General features: G+C 42.9%; 1 protein-coding gene across 4 annotated transcripts in view; it reads right to left on the reverse strand.

Annotated features, from left to right (window-relative positions):
* Positions 1 to 21,240, reverse strand: part of ADGRD1 (adhesion G protein-coupled receptor D1) — a 141,572-nt gene that overhangs the window by 64,636 nt on the left and 55,696 nt on the right. For all 4 annotated transcript variants that reach the window (XM_085878832.1, XM_085878830.1, XM_085878831.1 and 1 more), the window contains 2 exons: positions 6,489 to 6,550; positions 3,918 to 4,041 (listed from right to left, as the gene is read on the reverse strand). In XM_085878832.1, the coding sequence (XP_085734958.1) occupies positions 3,918 to 4,041; positions 6,489 to 6,550 (186 nt within the window). The remainder of the gene's footprint in view (positions 1 to 3,917; positions 4,042 to 6,488; positions 6,551 to 21,240) is intronic.

The raw sequence follows: 21,240 nt of genomic DNA on the forward strand, positions 1-21,240 counted from the left end.
ATATCGTGCTATATATCATTTTTGGCCCGATCTCTCAATGGTGAAGAATCATGAAAAAAAAAATGTAGCGGTCGGATCCAGATCTTCACCAAATTCTAATCAGTTCGTCCTTGTCACACACCCGTGTCCACCAAGTTTCATCCGAATCCGTCCACAATTTTTCGAGATATCTTGCTACATATTAGTTCAGCCCAATCTCTCAATGGTGAAGACTCACTGAAAAAAATTCTCGGATCCGGATTCCGATCTTCACCAAAATCAAATCAATTCGTTGTTGTCACAACCCCAATTTGTCCACCAAGATTCTTCCGAATTCGTCCACAACTTTTCGAGATATCCTGCTACATATTAGTTTAGGCCAATCTCGCAATGGTGAAGAATCACTTCAAAAATTATCGGATCCGGATTCGGATATTCACCAAAACTGAAGCGATTCATCCACGTCACACACCCAACGTGTCCACCAAGTTTCGTCTGAATCCGTCCTCAACCTTTTGAGATATCGTGCTATAGATTGTTACGGTTCTAGGAACCGTATGCATACAAACATACAGTTGTCCCGAAGTTAGTTATGCCATTAGTAAATGTACAGATAGAGCCCTCCCTTGTGTGTAGTGGGAAGACACTGGGGTGCGTTGCAATGGGTTTTTAGTTAGGATTATAAATCATTTCTCCCCTTTTATTTTATTTCCCCTGTTGTTGGAGCCGCAGTACCTTCCTCTTGCTTGCTACTCTCGTTTGGGTGGACAAGCGCTTCACCACCTACTCGCCGAACCAGCGACTCGTTTTTAGAGGCAAAATCTGGCAGTAGTTCCTTCTTGGCGGGTCCGAAACGGGTCCGGTCCGGCCTGGTTGAAATCCCACCCAGAAAGGGCGGACCCCAAGAAGGCCCTGTCCAATCGGGACGGACGGCGACGTCAGCTTCGCCAAGGCCCCTCCCCGCCCAGGGGGATCTACAAAGTACGAAACGATCCTCAGAGGAGAGTTGAGTGCTTGGAGTTCGTGGAGTTCATAGTTGGATTTGAGGGTTCGTTTTGTGGGGGTGGTTGAGTTGGTGGAAGGGTCTTGAGAAAAAAAGAAGGGAGGTCGTTGGTTCTTTGGTGGTCGGAGAGTTCGGTGGGATCGTTGGCATTGTTGCAAAGTGTCTACCCACGTCTCGCCTCGGCGGCCCGCGCTCTCCACTCAAGCTCCTTCACTGACACGAACTCCACATTAACGTTGTGGCTGACCAACTCAACCTTTGTCAGGTGCTGCACCACAGAGCACCCCTTTCCCCCGAAACTCTCAGGTACCGAGAACTGCGACCTCAACTCCCTTCCGAACTGCGAAAGGTCCCCTTTTCTTTTAATGGGGTTTATTTTGTCTGAGTGTGTGTCTGAGTATGTGGCGCCTGTCTTATAAGTAAACTGTACAAGTTCTTTGATTATTGGAATTCTTGCTTTATTATTCTCGCGTTGATCTAACATCGAACATCTTTGACCAAAAGGTCAAAATAGGCCAAAAGGCCAAATTTTTAAATCCTCAATTTTCATCCGATTGAGTTGAACTTTGTAAAGGATTTATATTTCAGGTCACTGAATTCAACCCCCTATTATTTTTGTGGTTACTATAGGCAAAAAGGTCAAAATCGGTCAAAAGGCCAATTTGGGCCAAATTTTGTAAAATCCTCAATTTTCATCCGAATGACTTGAAATTTGAATAGCATTTTCATGTCAGGTCACTGAATTCAACTATCAATTAATTTTAAGGTCAACACAGGCCGAATTTCTAAAATTGATAGATAGGGCCAAAAACTAAATATATCACCATATCTCAAAAAGTTGTGGACGAGTTATGACAAAACAAGGTGGATGAGTTGGATAGGTGACAAGAACAAGCGGATTGGATTTTGGTTCAGATCCAGCTCATCAGTGGGTTACAAAACGTAAACTGTTCCACCTGGCAGAGGTACGCGCTTTACCGAGTGCCATTCTACTTTGTGCTGTTTTGCCAAGTTGTCACTTTATGAGGGATTTTTCATTTGTGTGTTTGTCTGTCTGTCTGTTTGTTTGTGTACAGGATATCTCAAAAAAGTTGTGGACGGATACGGATGAAATTTGGTGCGCAGGTTGAGTGTGTGACAAGGACGAACTGATTAGATTTTGGTGAAGATCCGGATCCGACCACTCAAATATTTTTCATGATTCTTCACCATTGAGAGATCGTGCCAAAAATGATATTTAGCACGATATCTTCAAAAGTTGTGGACAGATTCGGATGAAACTTGGTGGACAGGTTTGGTGTGTGCCAAGGACGAAATGATTCTATTTTGGTGAAGATCTGAATCCGGATCTGGATACGAGCATTATTTAATTTTCAAACTGATTCTTCACCATTGAGAGATCAGGCCAAAAACTATATATATATATATATATATATATATATATATATATATATATATATATATATATATATATATATATATATATATATATATATATATATCATGATATTTCAAAAATGTATTGGGCCCGAGATATTCCCGTGGATCTGGCATTACTTGGCAGAGTTATGCACTCCACCAAGTGCCCTTCTAGTTTCAGAATAAAATCAGCAGCTCCTGTAGGTTTTCCCTGCTGGGTCGTGCATTTCACAGCAAGGACTCAACCATGACCAGCAAGGAATTTTCAAAAGACCTCCGGGATAAAGCTATGGAAAGGCACAGATCAGGGGATGGGTCTAAAAATATTTCAAAGGCCTTCAATATCCCTTGGAGCACAGTCAAGCCAACCATTAAGAAGTGAAAGGCGCACTGTACCACCAAGATCCTGCCTAGATCAGGCCGTCCCACCAAACTGGATGACCAAGCAAGGAGGAGACTGTTTAGAGAGGCCACCAAGAGGCCAGTGGCAACTTTGAAAGAGCTACAGGCTTTTATGGCAGACTGGTCACTGTGTGCATGTGACAACAATATCCCAAGCACTCCACAAATCTGGCCTGAATGGTAGGGTGGAAAGAAGGAAGCTATTACTCAAAAAAGCCCATCTTGAGTCCGGTTTGAGGGACGCAAAAAACCCCAAAACACTCTGGAGATTCTGAAGCCATGTAGCAAAAAGTTTTGTGGTCTGAAGAAACCAAGATGGAACTTTTTGGCCGAAATGCAAAACGTTACATTGACGTTTGGCGCAAACCCAACACAACACATCACCCAAAGAACACCATCCCTACTGTGAAGCAAGGTGGTGGTAGCATCATGTTATAGGGTTGTTTCTCATCATCAGGGACTGGGGCACTTGTCAGGATAGAAGGGAAAATGGATGGAATAAAATCCAGAAAAATCTTTGAGGAAAACCTGCTGCCCTCTCCAAGAAAGCTGAAATTGGGACTGAAGTTGACCTTTCAATATGACAATGACCTGAACACACAGCCAAAGCTACACGGGATTGGTTAAGGAACAAAAAGATAAATGTCCTTGAGTGGCCCAGTCAGAACCCTGACCTAAATGCAATTAAAAATCTGTGGTAGGACTTGAAGATTGCTGTCCATAAACACTCCCCACATAACTTGACTGAGCTTGAACAGTTTTGCACAGAAGAATGGGCAAATATTGCCCAATCAAGGTGTGCAAAGTTGGTATAAACATATCCCAACAGACTCACAGCTGTGATTGCTGTGAAATGTGCTTCCACTAAGTATGAACTCAAGGGGGTAGACACTTATCCAACCAAGATATTCGAGTTTTGTATTTTTAATTAATATTCTGAAATTTGGAGAATTTGTTTTTCACTTGGAAGTTGTGGGTTACGATGTGTAAATAAAGGTGGAAAAGTCTGATTTAATGCAATTTAATTCCAGGCTATAAGGAAACGAAAGGTGAAATTTTTGAAAGGGGTAGACTTTCTATCGGCACTGTAGTACAGTTGTACAACACGGATTACCTCCAGCGATATGACCTGCATGAGTATGGCGAAGTTGGTAAGGTGGTTGCACCTGCAGGAGGAATGGGATCTATTCCCGTGTTCTCGCACACAGCCGGAGTCGGACCACACACCCTGTCCACCACTGGAGATTCACAGGAACAGAGCAAGTGACGGAGACAACCTTTGTACCATTTAAGCTTCCTTTGGGGTCAACAAGTGAGATATGCTGTCCTCTAAGTTATCAGTTTCCTCAGAAAGATGAAAATACATTTTTGTGTACACATCAAGGCTCATGAAAGATGATGATCTATTAATGAAACGGCATCATTGCAATGCAAGTGTTTTTGAAAGACGGAGGAGTGGAAAGGCTTTGTGTGCTGTAGATCCACTCAGGTGCAGAAGATTTGTGTCCAGTGTCATTCTGTTCAGATTACTGATCCATGTGTGTTCTAAGAGTTATGCAGGATTCTTTATTTCTAGATCTAGTCACAAGGTAATGTTTCACATCTTCCTTGCTAGGCACACTGTAACTGCATGGGGGTCATTTACATCGTACATACACAATGATAGCACAAATTTTGATAGAGATCCTGGTATTCGGTCATTTTCTTGATTTCTGCATTGTTTAGAGTTAGACCAATATCTCTGGGTGCTGATACCTCAATAACAATGCCATTTTTCTCCTTAAAAAAAAACCTAAGTACTATATCCGGTCGCAATGCTTTATTTTCTATGTTCACGCTCGATGGCATCATCAGGTCGTATGTGAGCGCTACTTCCTTGTTTTTATTGATTACTTTTGGTTTGCATTTCCATGTTTTCTGGAACTGGGATATTGAAATTTTACAGGTCTCCCAGTGGATTACTCCACATACCTTGTTGTGCATTTGTGTGTACAGCTGTTCTGACATGAGTTTTTTTTACATCCTGATAGTAGGTGGTTAATACTTCTGTTTCTACCTTGCAGAACCTACACTTGTCCGATTGACTCAGTCCTGCCATTTTCTTAATGCCATTAGTGTAGTGTCCTTGGTCTGGGGCATTCATAATGATTTGCTCTCCATCCCAGTTGAGCTGACCTCTTTTTAGCAATTCCAATGAGCCTTCTTTGTCTCGATCCAATCTATCCAACTTTTTATTTCATCTTTCTGCTCTTTTATCATTCTTCTCCTAGGTGTGTGTGTGTGTGTGTGTGTGTGTGTGTGTGTGTGTGTGTGTGTGTGTGTGTGTGTGTGTGTGTGTGTGTGTGCTCTTAGTAGGGTTGGGCATACAACCATACTTTTTTTGAAAGGAGTGTTTTTTATGGCCATTTTTCACGCTGATCACGAATCCGTTGAACTTTTTCACCTAGGATGATTGATGTCTTACTAAGACATCATCCTAGGTCAAAAATTTCAACGGATTCGTGATCAGCGTGAAAAATGGCCATAAAAAAACACTCCTTTTAACGGGACAACAGAGAAAAAGTCGATGTGTGCCCAACCCTCTTCGGTTGGAAAATGCAAAAAATCAAAATGGCCACCAAATTTACCCACTTTTCTGGTAAAATTTGATAATTATGGCTTACTCGGGCATGCAATAATTATATTAAATGCCCTAGTAAGCCATAATTATCAAATTTTACCTGAAAAGTGGGTAAATTTGGTGGCCATTTTGATTTTTTGCATTTTACCAACCTAAGACATCATCCTTGGTCAAAAATTTCAACGGATTCGTGATCAGCATGAAAAATGGCCATAAAACACTCCTTTCAATGGGAAAACAGAGAAAAAGTCGATGTGTGCCCAACCCTAGTCTTAGGGGAAGATAGGAGGTGTCTTGTGGTTTTTGCCTTACGATTTGTCCTCACCATATCTTGTGCGATGCATAATTTATCTCTGAAGGATTTTTTTCATATCTTGCTTCATAATACTGCCATTTTGTCATGCAAATTATCAGGCTAATTTTGGGATCTCGGGACAATTACATTCATTGTAATCTTGTTTTACAACCAGCATGGCAATCGGCCCCACTGAATCAAAGGCTGGAAAAAAAATTAATCACTTAGCGTTGGCTTGTGAGAAACAGTGATAGTTTGGACATCTTTGAAGTCTCGGCTTCAGCGTGATGATAACCGCTCTGATGTGGTTTGCATCCTGTCAGGGTGTTGCTGTCTACGTGAAAATATCTCTATAACCAAAACCTTGTCACTCACTGAAAAAGCCCTCTTTACGCAATCCTTATACAGTGCATGTCCACAAGCAGAAGTTGTATTTGCTGAGTCAGAAATGAAACATGGTGTGTTTGAAACAATATGACTTGATAAACAAAGCCAACTTTAGACCCGTGACCAATCCGTTCACTTTTTAAGGTATTTAGTTCACTGAACGTGACACAGGGCCCAGGAGTGCATCAAGAGTGGGTTTCTTGCACAGCAGAATGGAAAGAAGTTGAGCTTTTTGGAAGATATTGATGTAAAATGTTGAATAACCTTAATTGGATTCAAGTTTTAATAATAACTTAGTTAAGATATCAGTGTCCTATTATTTATCCACAATCGTATATTACAAGTCATGAGGAGCATGGAGCGTGAGTGAGTGTGAGGCTCACCTGAAGATGAGGAAAGCGCACCAAACTCGCACAGTGACGCTATCATTATTGGCGACTATTCCCTGTTATGCAGCACAAAGAGAGACAAAAACGTTGGACATTAAATTCAATTCATCTCTCTAAAACACCAAGATTTATTATTGTTAACGCTACAGCATGGGGAGAGTAAAATGATGGAATTATTGCAGAAGTTTTACACATTTTGACAGGTTTCTGTAACCAATGTGTAATGGCAATTCCTCTTTAAATCAATGATAGACTTATTACATCATAAAACAGATACATAACGTACTTCAACATAGGCCTACTACTCATGCCATTATTTGCTTTGAATATTATTAGCAAATTCTGTTATACTTGGCAATGGTGTCAAATATGTTTTGCATGGGACAGAGGCAAAGACTCCTCATCAAAATGTCTGTTACTTTTTCATGGGATCTGATGAGATTCTCATCAAATGTCATTAGATTTAATGAGAACTGCGTCGGAGAGTTTTTGAAGGGATGATAGAGAAATTAACATGGAGGTGAACATATTCGGACATCTAATGGTACTCTACACAAGTTAGCAATCTGCGTAAAGGGCCGAAATAACAGAGCTGTTTGGTGTCTTGGAGGGGGTTGTTGTCATTGACAAAATGAGAAGGTACAGTAGATGGTATTGTACACTGTCAAGGCAAAGAGTTGTTGGTCATAGTACGTGCAGTGAATAGGATAGGCACAGTATGCCGACGAGAAATGAGAGGATCTAATGAATAAGTCATTGGAGGGTAATGAATGTAAGTTATGTTTACACTTTGGCATGCTAGCTCAACCATATAAAATTAAAAAACTTGTGAACAAAGTCAGAGACTCGAACAGGTAGCTTGATAAATGGTGCAGGTAAAACAAGTAAAAAAGACATAAAATATCATCACCGCCATTGTTTTAGTAATTTTGCTGTATGGAGTTAAAGTGCTTGCCCATATTTATGCACACCTAAAATGGCCACCAGTCTACCAGTCGGCAATCTTTGATCAGATCGCAAAATAAATTGAGGGGCACATGTATGCCATCATGTACTGTGCTTGTGCCAAGTTTGAACAAAATCAGATCATGCATGTCTGAGAAATGGTTGGGGATGCATTTAAGTTACAAAATCGCCACCAGTCGACCATCTTGGATCTGATCTCGAAAAAAAAAAAGACGTGCTTATGCAAGCCATCATTCTTTATCTGAGACCCCAGTTTGAACAACATTGGTAAACGCGTGTCCAAGAAATGGTTGAGGACGTGTTCAACCTTGGGGTTTTTACAACTAAAATGGCTGCCAGTCGGCCATCTTGGATCTGATCTCAAAAAAAAAAATGACGTGCATATGTACACCATCAAGTGTTATCTTTGTGCAAAGTATGAATAAAATCGGTTCATACATGTCCGAGATATTGTTGCAGATGCGCGCGCGCGCGCGCGCACACACACACACACACACACACACACACACACACACACACACACACACACACACACACACACACACGAAAATCGAGACCAAATCCATAAGCTCCTGTTTTCGACTAAATCCAACAGGGGGCTAATAATGTAGGTTGGTGAACCATTTGGAAGAATGGAATGGGATGATGGAAATTATATCAAAAAGATGGAAGAGGTTCAGGTTGAAAATGTTCGGACTGGTTTGGAATTTTATTATAGTTCCCAGAGGGAGGCATTAAGTGTTTTGTCTTGGTGTCTGTGGTGTCCCTTTTTTGAAGAATTGTTCCATTATTTCATTTGTTATTACTTAATTTCCCAATTTTGAATTATTTAATTTATTCCCAATTTTCATTGAATTGCGTGGATTGGCTAACTACTCTGGTCTGTCCAGAAGTTGTAGCAGAGATTGACGTCACAGATTTGCTGTGTTGTCATGATTTACACCAATCATTATACAAACATTCCTTTTGTACAAATTTATTTGAAATATTGGTAATATTATATTATGTAATTTCTTTCTAATACAAAAAGCTCCAATTGGTCTAAATCTGTAAATGGTCAAGGGTCTGTCGATGCAAATTTCTCCAAAATTAGCATAATGGGTTTGAGGGTGATAAGAATAATAGTAATAAAATGTTGCCAATTAAACTTTATTGCCAATTAAACTTGATTGCTAATTATACTTGATTGAAAAGTAAATGTATTGTTGTAAACCTTTAATGAAAAACGAGCCAAAGTCGTGCTCTGCGCGAAGTTTCTAAAGTGAGGGTTCATTAGGACGTCAATATATCCAGTGTTCACAATGTGATTTATCGAATTTCTTTATATACAATGTTTCTTGTTACATTTTTTGTGTCAAATGCACCTTGAGGTAGCATGTGCAGAAGAGGGTTTTACATTGCAGATACTGTTTTCTCGGAGTGGCATTACGCCTCTCAGCGGTGACGGTCTGTCGACAGACGTAATGACGTCAGCGAATGACCGATGATGTAATGACATCATTACGCCTCTCAGCAGTGACGTCACACGTCGCCATGAAAATTAATGTAAAAATTAGAAAATCGCCAAAAATTCCCAAACCTGTCCATCTGGCGCGATCTTACATAGTCCATGCTGTATAATAGACCACAGAGCACCCGCATGTCGAAAGTGGCGACAATCCGTCCGGCAGTTTGGGAGGAGATGCGTCCACAAAATATGGCTTTGAGTATTAATATAATTTTGTCTCGGCACCGTGAGCCCTGCATTGAGATGGATCTCGGTCTCAGCATCATGAGCCCTGCATTGAAATGGATGTCGGTATCGGCACCATGAGCCCTGCATTGAGATGGATCTCGGTCTCGGCACCATGAGCCCTGCATTGAGATGGATCCCAGTCTTGGCATGATGAAACTTGCATTGAGATGGATGTTGGACTCGGCACCATGAGCCCTGCATTGAGATGGATCTCGGTCTCGGCACCATGAGCCCTGCATTGAGATGGATCCCAGTCTTGGCATGATGAAACTTGCATTGAGATGGATGTTGGACTCGGCACCATGAGCCCTGCATTGAGATGGATCTTGGTCACTGCACCATGAGCCCTGCATTAAGATGGATCTTGGTCATGGCACCATGACCCCTGCAGTGAGATGGATGATGGTCTCAGCACCATGAGCCCTGCATTGAGATGGATCCCAGTCTTGGCATGATGAAACTTGCATTGAGATGGATGTCAGTCTTGGCACCATAAGTCCTGCAATGAGATGGATGTTGGTCTTGGCACCATGAGCCCTGCATTGGGTTGTATCTCGGTCTTGGCACCATGAGTCCTGCATCGAGATGGATCTTGGCACCATGAGCCCTGCATTGAGTTGGATCTCGGTCTCGGCTCCATGAGCCTCGGTTTGAGTTGGATGTCGGTCTTGGTACCATGAGCCCTGCATTGAGTTGGATCCGGTCTCGGCTCCATGAGCCTCGGTTTGAGTTGGATGTCGGTCTTGGTACCATGAGCCCTGCATTGAGATGGATCCCAGTCTCGGCACCATGAACCTTGTATTGAGATGGATCCCAGTCTCGGCACCATAAGTCCTGCAATGAGATGGATGTTGGTCTTGGCACCATGAGCCCTGCATTGGGTTGTATCTCTGTGTTGGCACCATGAGCCCTGCATTGGGTTGGATCTCGGTCTCGGCTCCATGAGCCTCGGTTTGAGTTGCATGTCGGTCTTGGTACCATTAGCCCTGCATTGAGATGGATCCCAGCCTCGGCTCCATGAGCCTCGGTTTGAGTTGGATGTCGGTCTTGGTACCATGAGTCCTGCATTGAGATGGATGTCGGTCTTGGCACCATGAGTCCTGTCTTGAGATGGATATTGGTACCATGAGCCCTGCATTGAGATGGATCCTGGTCTCGGCACCATGAACCTTGCATTGAGATGGATGTCGGTCTCGGCACCATGGACCTTGTATTGAGATGGATGTCGGTCTTCGCAACATGAGCCCTGCATTGGGTTGGATCTCGGTCTTGGCTACATGAGCCTCGGTTTGAGTTTGATGTCGGTCTTGGTACCATGAGCCCAGCATTGAGATGGATCCCAGTCTCGGCACCATGAACCTTGCATTGAGATGGATGTCGGTCTTGGCACCATGAGTCCTGCAATGAGATGGATGTCGGTCTTGGCACCATGAGCCCTGCATTGGGTTGGGTCTCGGTCTCGGCTCCATGAGCCTGGGTTTGAGTTGGATGTCGGTCTTGGCACCATGAGCCCTGCATTGTGATGGATCTCGGCATCACGAGCCCTGCATTGAGATGGATCCCAGTCTCAGCACCATGATTGGCCACTCCCGAGGATAAATTTCAAATTATTTTCATGTGATTAGAATAACGGTAACCTCCTTATCTCACCGCCAGCCGTAAACATAAACTCACGCAAAAAGCTTATCCATTGTGTGTGTTCCATTATATCAGTCAGCTTGGTATCGCTTGCCAAGCCAACCATTCCTTTTCAAACGTTTTGTTGAACTCCTTGCTTGAGTGCCTAAACCACTTGGGTGAGCACTCTACAAGCTGATTGGTACACTCAATTTCCATGTTTCACACTTTTTGTATTTTGTGAGGTCATTATAGCTGTAATAGATACAAATGAGGTACCAAATGAAAGCTTAGCTTTTGCTGGTTCTTGTAAAATCAATATTGTCATGTTTCAGAAATATTTCATATGACTTATTGGACTACATCTTCCCGCACCCTGCGTACATATTGGGTGCATCATGAAAATGATCAAATTTCAAAAATTTACTTTCATTTGAAGTGCATATGTGGGACCTCATTCATCCAAATCACATATTAAAATATACCGTGTCCAAATATACCTAACATTTGGTACCACAACTATGATTCTATGACATAAACTGACAAAGTCATCGCAAGTTCAAAAATGGCACTCGCTAATGGAAGAACGCAAAGCAGTGAGCATACATTCATGGGATTCAATGCATCAACAACTCGTGTACCAATTCTATATTTTATGTTTCTCTGATGTAACATCCATGGGCAACAACTGGGCCTACCCTCTTTCAGATTCCAATCTGATAGTTCACCCACCTTGTGTGCTGCTCTCGACCTCTTCTACATGGTGGTAGTATTCCGACATCCACATTCCTTGAAAGGTTGAGAAATTCGGTGGTATCCGTTCATGTAGTGGAAGTAACATTCTCATCATGGACCACAAGTGTAGACTTCACTGATGGCACTGGAGCATCTTCACACTCTTTGATCAGACATTGGAAACATTTGGATTTGTCTGTCGTTGCCAGAAATCCATCAGCTGTCCCAATGCTGTATGGAGCAGGGGTCAATGGGTATATCATCAGTTCCTTCATGTCCAACTGCAAGCCTTGGGTTTGGGAATTCACAAATAATTGGAAGGCAATATTGCCCTGTTGCTTATACCGGACCACTTTGGTCTTTGTCGTTGTTACTTTCATGTTCTTATTCATATTACCAAGGGTTCTCAGGTTCATCCGCTTTACTGGTTCAAAGAATTTGGCATTCTTATCCAGTCTGTCTCTGATGAAAGCTTCCTTTACCTCTCTTCCTGCTGTTTCTGCTCTCAGTAAGTTAGTTGTGATAGCTTCGGTGGCTGCAGCTCCAGATGAAAGACTGAGAAGCTTGTCCTAGTCATCAACCATGAACGGATTGAGGAAACTCTCAACTGCTTCTTGTGCCTTTGTTGCATACTTCTCACGCTTCAGGATTTCTGCGGGTCGTACATCATGATGCATTGTCCCACTGAGGTTGTCTGTCAGCATGTCAGCCATGTTCAGTGTGGTGTTGACATATTGGGATGGAGTGTATGTTGTTGTCACTTGTCTTTGGAATGCATCATGTTTGCTGCAAACCCCAGAAATGTCAACGCCACCCCAACAAGCACAATCATGAAATTTGGTATGTCTCATGAATGTTTGCTCCATCGTTTGATCAACAGCACAGCAGTTTCTGGGAATGAACGAACGAGCCACACTCATCGCTGCTCTCCTGATCAAATCAATTGCTCCTGGGTGTGATGCCTTGATGTTAGCCAAGAAGGTAGAGAAGTGAGGTAGCATGTATAGTTATGACCACCGAATGTGAAGTATAGGTCTATCATGAGATGCAAACAATGAGCATAAGTGAGGAAGTCATTGTACTTCACCACCTGTATAAGAGAGAGTACTAGCCATATACGATTCAAGTAGGAAGCTCACAGTTGACCAGTTTTTCCAAAACTGCCTCCACTGACATCCACTCTACATTGCAAGTCACTCGGGATGTAGTTATTGACTGCATCATCACGTATTGCTGCCTCAAATGTGGATGCAGTGAGCGATTGTAACACATCATCCAACTTCTTTACCGAGTCTGCAGGGAGGGAAGAGAGCAGCTCCTGCTCATCTTGGTCAGCCATGTATCGTTCCAATAACAAATTTCCAGGGACTCCAGCATGATTCAGGCAGAGACAAATGAGCCTTGTTTAAAAATAATAATAATTGAAAAAAGAACTCATATCAGAAAAATTAAATAATTTTGTCTGCTCGACCATGCATCTGATGAAGTCGAAATTTAAAACATTTATTCCGCATCAGTACTAGATCATAATTGTGAAGTTTTACGTTGATTGATTAAGAGGTTCCAGAGAAAACATTATTTAACGTTTTTCTTCAATTCAACATGGCCACCAAACCACGTGACCAATCAATTATATATTCTTTCACAAACTTGTACACCCATGGCTTGGGGAACATTTGTGTGAAGTTTCCCCTCGATCTGCACAGGCGTTTTGGAGAAGAAGATGTTTTATAGGTCAGGTCAGGAATGGGAGCATGCGCCGGAGCAGCACGTCGCTGCGCCCACTTTCTTCCTGTACTCTGTCAGGCCATCCCACAGGCAGATTCCTGGCCCATCCCCATCTCCTTGAGATGCGATCAATCTGCTGCAACCATGAAGCACGTGGTCGGTCCATTGGCCTCCTCCACTCACGAGACTCCCTCGCTGAGAAAATCTGGTGAGCAGAATCAGCATCTGGAAAGTGACCCACATGTCCATACAGCCGCAGCTGACACTCGCGGACTATGCAGGTAACACATCTCATTTGAGTCTCTCTCAGCAATCGCTCATTGGACACAAAGTCTGACCGGCGATAGCCAAGGATTCTCCGAAGAGACCTGGTACCAAAGGAATTAAGTTTCCATCTCAGATCCCTGGTCAGATTGCAAGTGTCACATCTCCAGAACAAGACTGGAAGCACCAAGGACCTGAAGACTCAGACTTTCGTCCTCCTGCACAGGTACCGACACAGCACCACACCCTATGATCCAGTGAATCCATGATTCCCCAGGCCCGACCCTGACGTCTGTTGACCTCTGTTGACCTCGAAGACCAAGAATCCTCCAGTGGGAATCTAGATTCACTGAATCGAATGCTTTGCAGAGATCAACATAGGTTGTAAGCAGCCCCTGTCGAAACTCTTGTCTGCGTTCGGTGAGGACCCGAAGAGCAAGGATACAGTCAATCGTTGACCTCTTTGGTGTGAAGCCTGACTGCTCTGGGCATTGGTGCTGAAGCAGATGGTGGCGAACCTGATCAATAATTATCCGAGCAAAGACTTTGCCCGTAGTGTAGGGTCATATGTTGAAAAATCTGAGTTCGCATTTTTGGTCTGCCAACTGTTTTTACATACATTTTTGTATCCTTTAGACATCCCTAAAGGATATGAAAGATGTTGGGAAGTTTTCATTTTCAGTTTTATGTCTTTTTTTTTAACGAAACAATGCATAACCATCAAAAACATTTAAAAAATGTGTATATTTTCTATCAGTGTTTTGTTTAAGAAGTAAAGTGTATCATGTGACATATCAAAATGATTGGAATGATGAGCTTTAACAATTTATGACACTTTTCAGTTATTATAGCAACAAAATAAATATTTGGACAAATTTGCAAAAAATAGGCAAAATATTCTACTTTATGAAACCAGTGATATACCCAATTATAGCGTAAAATAATAGACATGCAAATAGAATAATAATAAATCCATGATGTCATTTGTTTAGATGCATTTAGCTCTGCTGACATTAGTCAACCAGCAGAGCTTATATACACATATATCATTGCCATGACTGCATCATCTGCCCATCCATCCATCAATCGACCATCATTATAAACAAATTAGAAAAAACTAATTCTGAAACAATTTGTGTAGAATCCAATGTTTTTCAGGTGATGCAGAATTGCTGGTGGAGATGTTGACAAACTAAATGAACAAATACAATTATTTATATATGATATTATTTCTTCAGATAAGCTGAGAAACTTTGATATAATAGAATGTATTATTAACTGCATTATAAAATGTATCTAACTGCATGGGCGGTGGTGGTTCCTAACATGAATATGTTTGTGTGTTTTAGGAAAATGGCAGAGCCACCAAGAAAGCAGCAGAAATGTGAACCTATTGATTATAAACTGTGCATTAGGTGCCAAAATGCAACTGGAGATCTGGTAACAAACCCTGAAGATGAGTCTTATGAAACCCTTCTTGACCATATACAGAAGACGGTGTTGAAAGAAACAAATCCATTTACTTTCAATGGCAGTGACCGAGTCAACTTTGTGAGCAAATCTGTAATGCCAGACCAAGTGAAGCCTGACATTCTTCGACACGAGGAAGCAGGGAGAGAGGCGTACAATAATTTTGTACAAGAATGCATTATAGGAGAAACAAGTCTCTGGGCGAAAATGACAAAACTGAAGCTAAAGATGTGGAGTTCTGCCAGCAAAACAGTGAAAGTCAAGGTGGCAGATAAAGTGATTGAGCTGAAGGAGAACCGATCCCTGTTTGCTAGAATGACTATTGCAGCCAGGTCCCGGCCAGACATTGACATTCAGGAAGCAATTGGCACCTATGAATTTTCGAGCATTTCGCGATCACTCTTTGGCCGCGATGGGTCAGTCTTACCATGTAAGGACAAGAGCAAATTGCTGAATGCTGTAGAAAATGTTGCCACCACAGTACATGCAGTACATGCAGTACCAGATATTCCAGTCCAGATTCAGGAAGAATCCATCATTATCATCGATGCAATGGTAATTGTTCAGCAAGCAGCTGCAGATGGAAAAAACATCAAAACATGCGCTCACTTTGCCAAGGAATACATCAGGAAACTGGAGAACAAGATTTTCAACTATGACACAGTGCATCTTGTGTTTGATCACTATGATTTGGAGTTTACCCTGAAGAAGGGTACACGCGATCATCGGAAAGGATCTATCAAGGATTCACGGAGCTATGTGTGTATGGACTCAACACCTATCAGAACAGCTATGGACACATTCCTGAGCAGCTCTAAAACAAAGAGCAGTCTCACAGAGTATCTTTCAATGAAGGTACTTAACCATTTCACCGAAAGTGAAAAATCATTGTGTCTACTAAAAATGGTGTGCACTCTACTCAGCAGCAACCTGTGATGCATCTGACCACAACCCAGGAGCAAATAGACACAATCTTGATACTGCATGCTCTAGAAGCTGCAAAGTCTCGAGGTGTAATTCACATCCTCTCACCTGACACAGACGTGTTTATTCTTGCCTTACGTCGTTTCCCTGAACTTGGGCAGCAGACATGCATGATATTAGGAGCAGGAGAACACCAACATATAGTACCACTGAGGCCAATCTATGAAGCACTTGGGTAAGATCTGGCAGCAGCATTGCCTGGATTTCACAGTTTTACAGGCTGTGATACAACAGGAAAGTTTGCTGGGAAAGGAAAACTGACATGCTGGAAAGTTATGCAGAAGGCTTCTCCAAACATGCTCACTGCCTTCAAAAACCTGGGCTCTACCATAACACCCACAAGAGAGACAGAAGCTGCCGCCTTAGAAGAATTTGTTTGTCAGCTGTTCCAGCCACAGACCAAAAAAAAAAGGATGTGGGACAGCTTCGTTGGGAGATGTTTAAGAGGTCACAGGCAGAGTCTGAAAGGTTACCACCAACTGCAGCTGTGTTAAAACAGCATACCCTATGTGCCCACTATCAGGCCATGATTTGGTGTAATGACCGCAATCCACAACCCAACTTGCCACCACCAGAAAGGTATGGCTGGAGGATGGAGGACAGTACCTATGTTCCAATCATAACCACTCTGAAACCAGCACCAGATGCTGTGATAGAGCTCACCAGATGTGGATGCGGAACTAGTAAATGCATAGGGGGTAGATGTTCATGCAAAAAAGCTGGTCTCATTGCACAGAGATGTGTACCTGTGAGACATCACCTGAGAAATGCATGAACACAGAACCTGTCAATTTGATGATTGACAGTGATGATGAAACTGAAAGTGATGATAATGATGATGATGTTGACTACTGACTATAAAGTATTAAACTGAAATTAACTTTGTGATTTACTATAAATAGAACCAGTTATGTGTATGTCATTCATGTTGACACTAAATGTTAGCAGCTGGATGTGTAGAATCTCTAGTCTAGAATTAATTAGTATAACCATATATTAGAGTGGTTGTAATTAGAGTAGAATGTGTAGTATAGTAGGAAGGTATAGAATGTGTAATACTAGCACATTGTTTAACACATTTCAACAAACTGCATGAATATATGCACAAATGTGAATATTCTGTAATAATCACCTTGCTTTAAGACTGCATCGCTTCCTTAAAGTATTGTCATATACAATGTGGATTAAAACTACCCACCCCTCTAGACTAATGGGAGAAGTGATTTTTAACAATGCATTCCCCCCCCCTCTTTGACCAACCAGACACTCAGCCACCCACCATAAGAAAGTACTTTAGGGAAACGATGCAGACTTATGATATGACCCTTAATACTGTGACGTCCACGGGACTTGAACAGTCCCGCTAACGTAGAATGAGCCGAAACGATGGAGGCGGTTTATCCTTTACAACCCAAAGATGGCGGTTCTAATCGCTCAACCACAAACGGGACGAGGAAGGTGGCACAAGTCGCTTTTCACTGAGTTGATAACGTTTATTTCTCTAACCAGAAATAATAAGACCCGGCAAGAGGAGGGAACCAGGGCGATTCGACGGGATGGCGGTGTGGGTTCGGGCGTGGGGAAAACACAAACAATTCCAATGGATATACCAATCTCAAACCCTCTAAGGCGCCAGGTACACACACACACACACACACACACACACACACACACACACACACACACACACACACACACACACACACACACACACACACACACACACACACACACACACACAACGTAGCTGGTCCTGGTGGTCAGGCTGGCCCGTGGTGTGGACGCAACAGTCCCTGGATTGGCGTCGGACGAGCTGGCGTTGCGCTCGTCAGGGGCAGGAGACACCGTGGTGCTGTCGACCTCCTGGTGTCGGCCCAAGACCGCTCACAGCCGCCAGGGAGCCAGTTCTGGCGCCAAGTTCCGAGCAGGAGAGGGAGGCAGGTCCGCCCGCCGTTCGACCCCGAACTCCGAGCCAGCAGAACCCCAGAGCCAACCGAGGTGAGGCACGAAGCACAGCAAGGCCACGAGACACGATGAATTCAGGATCGAATCAGCACAACACCGCACGCTCCCAGCACAACAACCTCCACCAGAACGGTTTTTCTGTCCCGATCTTCTTCCTCTTCGCCTTTTCCCCGAACAGAGCCTTTTTATCCTCGAGTCCTCGTCACTTCCAATCGAGCCGTTTTATTGGCCCTCCGCCGTCGCCTTCCGCCAATCGTGATCACGGGGCGGAGCCATCACGGCAAGCCTCCAGGGAATTCTAAAAGGGTTTACGCAGACACACTTACCCTATCCCGTCTCCCTGTCTAATTACGTGACAATTATCATTTCCCCCTTAAAGAAATGGACATTTACAAGACAATTTATCACGACTGAATTGCTACTTATTACATCGAGATCCTGGTAAACTCGAACAGCATGGCATACCTAATTAAACATCCTAATTACCCTTTGAATGCATACCCCCCCCCTCAAACGTAACAATACATTTAGGTATTATATAAAAAGTGCAACATAATGTTGTCTTTCGAACCACCTGGATCTATACTGGAATTGTCCCCAACTATTTTATATTTGGGAACAAGTTTATCATGTTTTTCCCTGAAATACACTGCAAAACAATGAGCATATAATTATATTAACTTGATATATGTATATGATTCCACATTATACAGCTTATTGTTAGTAAGTTTACATACCATCCAAGCAAAGCATATTAATCTATGTATGCTAACAATGCCTTAAAATCTATATCAAATGTCTAAAATAGTATGCTCATGTGTTTGTAGTCACTGAGAGGTTCATTTTGAGGTGTCACATGCTATATTTATGTACAAAATAAAAAAAATAAAAAAGTATACGTTTTTTTTTAGCTAATTTAAGGTCATATCAAAATTGGGTCTAAAATTCATAAAAATAATAAAATAAAAACTTACCAACATCGTTGTTTTGTTAGAAGGATGTCCATAGAACATGAAAAACATTAGAAACAACAGTTGGCAAAGAAAAAATAGAGGATTACACATGGCCCTACACTACCAGCACTGAGAGCAGTGTCAGCCCTTGGTAGTTGTTGCAGTCCTGGCGATCACCCTTCCCTTTCCAGAGAGGGACAACAAGGCCCCTCTTCCACTCAGTTGGGATGATGCCTGTGTTCCAGGCAGAGAACAGAACTGCATGCAACAACACGAATACAGAATTTTCACCAGCCTTGAGAAATTCAGTGTGGATGCCACAGATCTCAGGAGCTTTACCCCATTTCAACCGGTTCACCACAGCCTGTTTCCACAAACGAAGGTGGATCACTGTTGATTGGAGGGTCAGCAATAGGGATAGTAACACCACTGATACCCAACTCAACAGCTGGTGGATCAGCCTGATACAGCCGCTCAAAGTAACCAGCCCAGCGGGCCTTTACATCGGACTCCTCTGTCACCACCCTCTGCTCTAACTGCAGTACACCGAGGGATGGGCTTGGAGGAATGCAATGCGCAAATTCCCCTGGAAGGAGGATGAGAATCACTTGACCACAGGTGATGCTCTACCCTCTCACACCCTCAGAGCACATACAGTTTTACACCTCAACTCCCTGAACAGCTCAGCTTTGCCATTAAGCCTGGCCCTGTGACTCTGATCAATGGTATCCGGTGTTCCTTGAGACACAAAATTCTTCTTCGCCCTCCAGTGAGTTCCAAGACATCCACAGGTTACATCAGGGACAGGACGGTGGTCAGGAAGGCACTCCACAACTCTTCAGGATTTCCCAAAGCACCCAGACCCCCCAAATCCCCACTCAGCCTGTTCGCAAACTTCTCAGCTACCCTCTCATCATTGAGCTTGCTAACATCCAGTCAAGGCTGGGATGGTACAATTCTCTTGGATTTAATCTGCAACTTCAGAGTTGCTAAATCAAGCTTGTGGTCGGTATTGAGGAACTCAGCATTCCAGCAGACCCTGCAGTTCTGGATCATCCTCCAGCGACCATCAACGAACACATGGTCAGTCTCCTTTGCCACACCGCCAGCATTGGAATACCAAGTCCAGCGATGAGCTTGTGGGTGCTGAAACGATGAACCAGCCACCCAAAATCCATGACTTCTTGCAAAGTCAAAGAACTTCGTGCTGTTCTGGTTCACAGTTTCAGACCCATGGGGACCAATACATGTCTCTTAACCATCCCCATCAGTGCCAATAGATGCATTGAAATCCCCCAAGATGTGAAGAGTATCTCACCTGGGGCACTGATCAACCACAGACTCGAGCGTGGCATAGAATGCATCCTTCACGGTGAGATCACTTGCCTCAGTCGGAACATAAACAGAGACCAGGGAAATGACACCCTCGGAGTGACGAATCCTTCATGTCAAAAATACACTCGTTGACCGGTGTTACCTCAGTTATCATTGGAGTCAGCTTATTGGGCACAGCTACAGCAACTACTTGGGCATTGTAACCATCAGAGCAATCAGACCAATAGTAGGTATAACCACCCTCCATATCTCGCCACTATTTGGTCGCTGAACCTCAGAGAGTGCTGCAATACCGATGTTCAAATGTTTGAGCTCACATGATAACAGAGACAGGTGATTATCCTCTCTTAGGGATAGGACATTCCAGGCACCCAACCGAAGTGACTGCCTCAGGTTAACCCAAGGACACCGCCGTCTGGTGGACGACACCTTCGCACCACCGCAATCTGACCCAGAAAGTTTACCCCGTGCTTTTCCTCCTTTGCCACACTACCACCATTAGAATACGAAGTCCAAAAACCTCTTTTGGATCTTTGTGGTCTTTTTGGGTCCGTTGTGTTTAAAAAAAAAAAAAAGATTCTAGGGTAAATCAAATATGGGTGCCAAACCATGTGACCTATAATGTCATATGTGTGAACCTTTTGTTCTTCTTGATAGGTGGTCATAGGTGTAAAGCTTTGCCTCGATCTGTTCAGCCACTTCAGAGAAGATTTGTGAAGATTAAAAAAACAAAAACACGATGGCTGCCGAATCACGTGACTGATGATGTCATTAAATTTTTTTCTGTGGACAATTTTATCCCGAGATAACCCTCAAAAATTTTCATACTGATTAGATGTAGCATTCTAAATATTCATTTATGACGTCATAACGAAAGCATCAATGACGTCATAGAAATCACTCTTATTCCCCATGCCGTGTGCCAAGTTTAAATTTTTCCTTAGTGTGGTTTCAGAGAAACAGAGATCAAAAGTTTTTCCATTTTTCCAACATG

This window comes from Eptatretus burgeri, chromosome 4, assembly GCF_056783735.1.
Source record: "Eptatretus burgeri isolate ZD-2024b chromosome 4, Ebu_testis_v1, whole genome shotgun sequence".
Classification (NCBI taxonomy): Eukaryota; Metazoa; Chordata; class Myxini; order Myxiniformes; family Myxinidae; genus Eptatretus; species Eptatretus burgeri.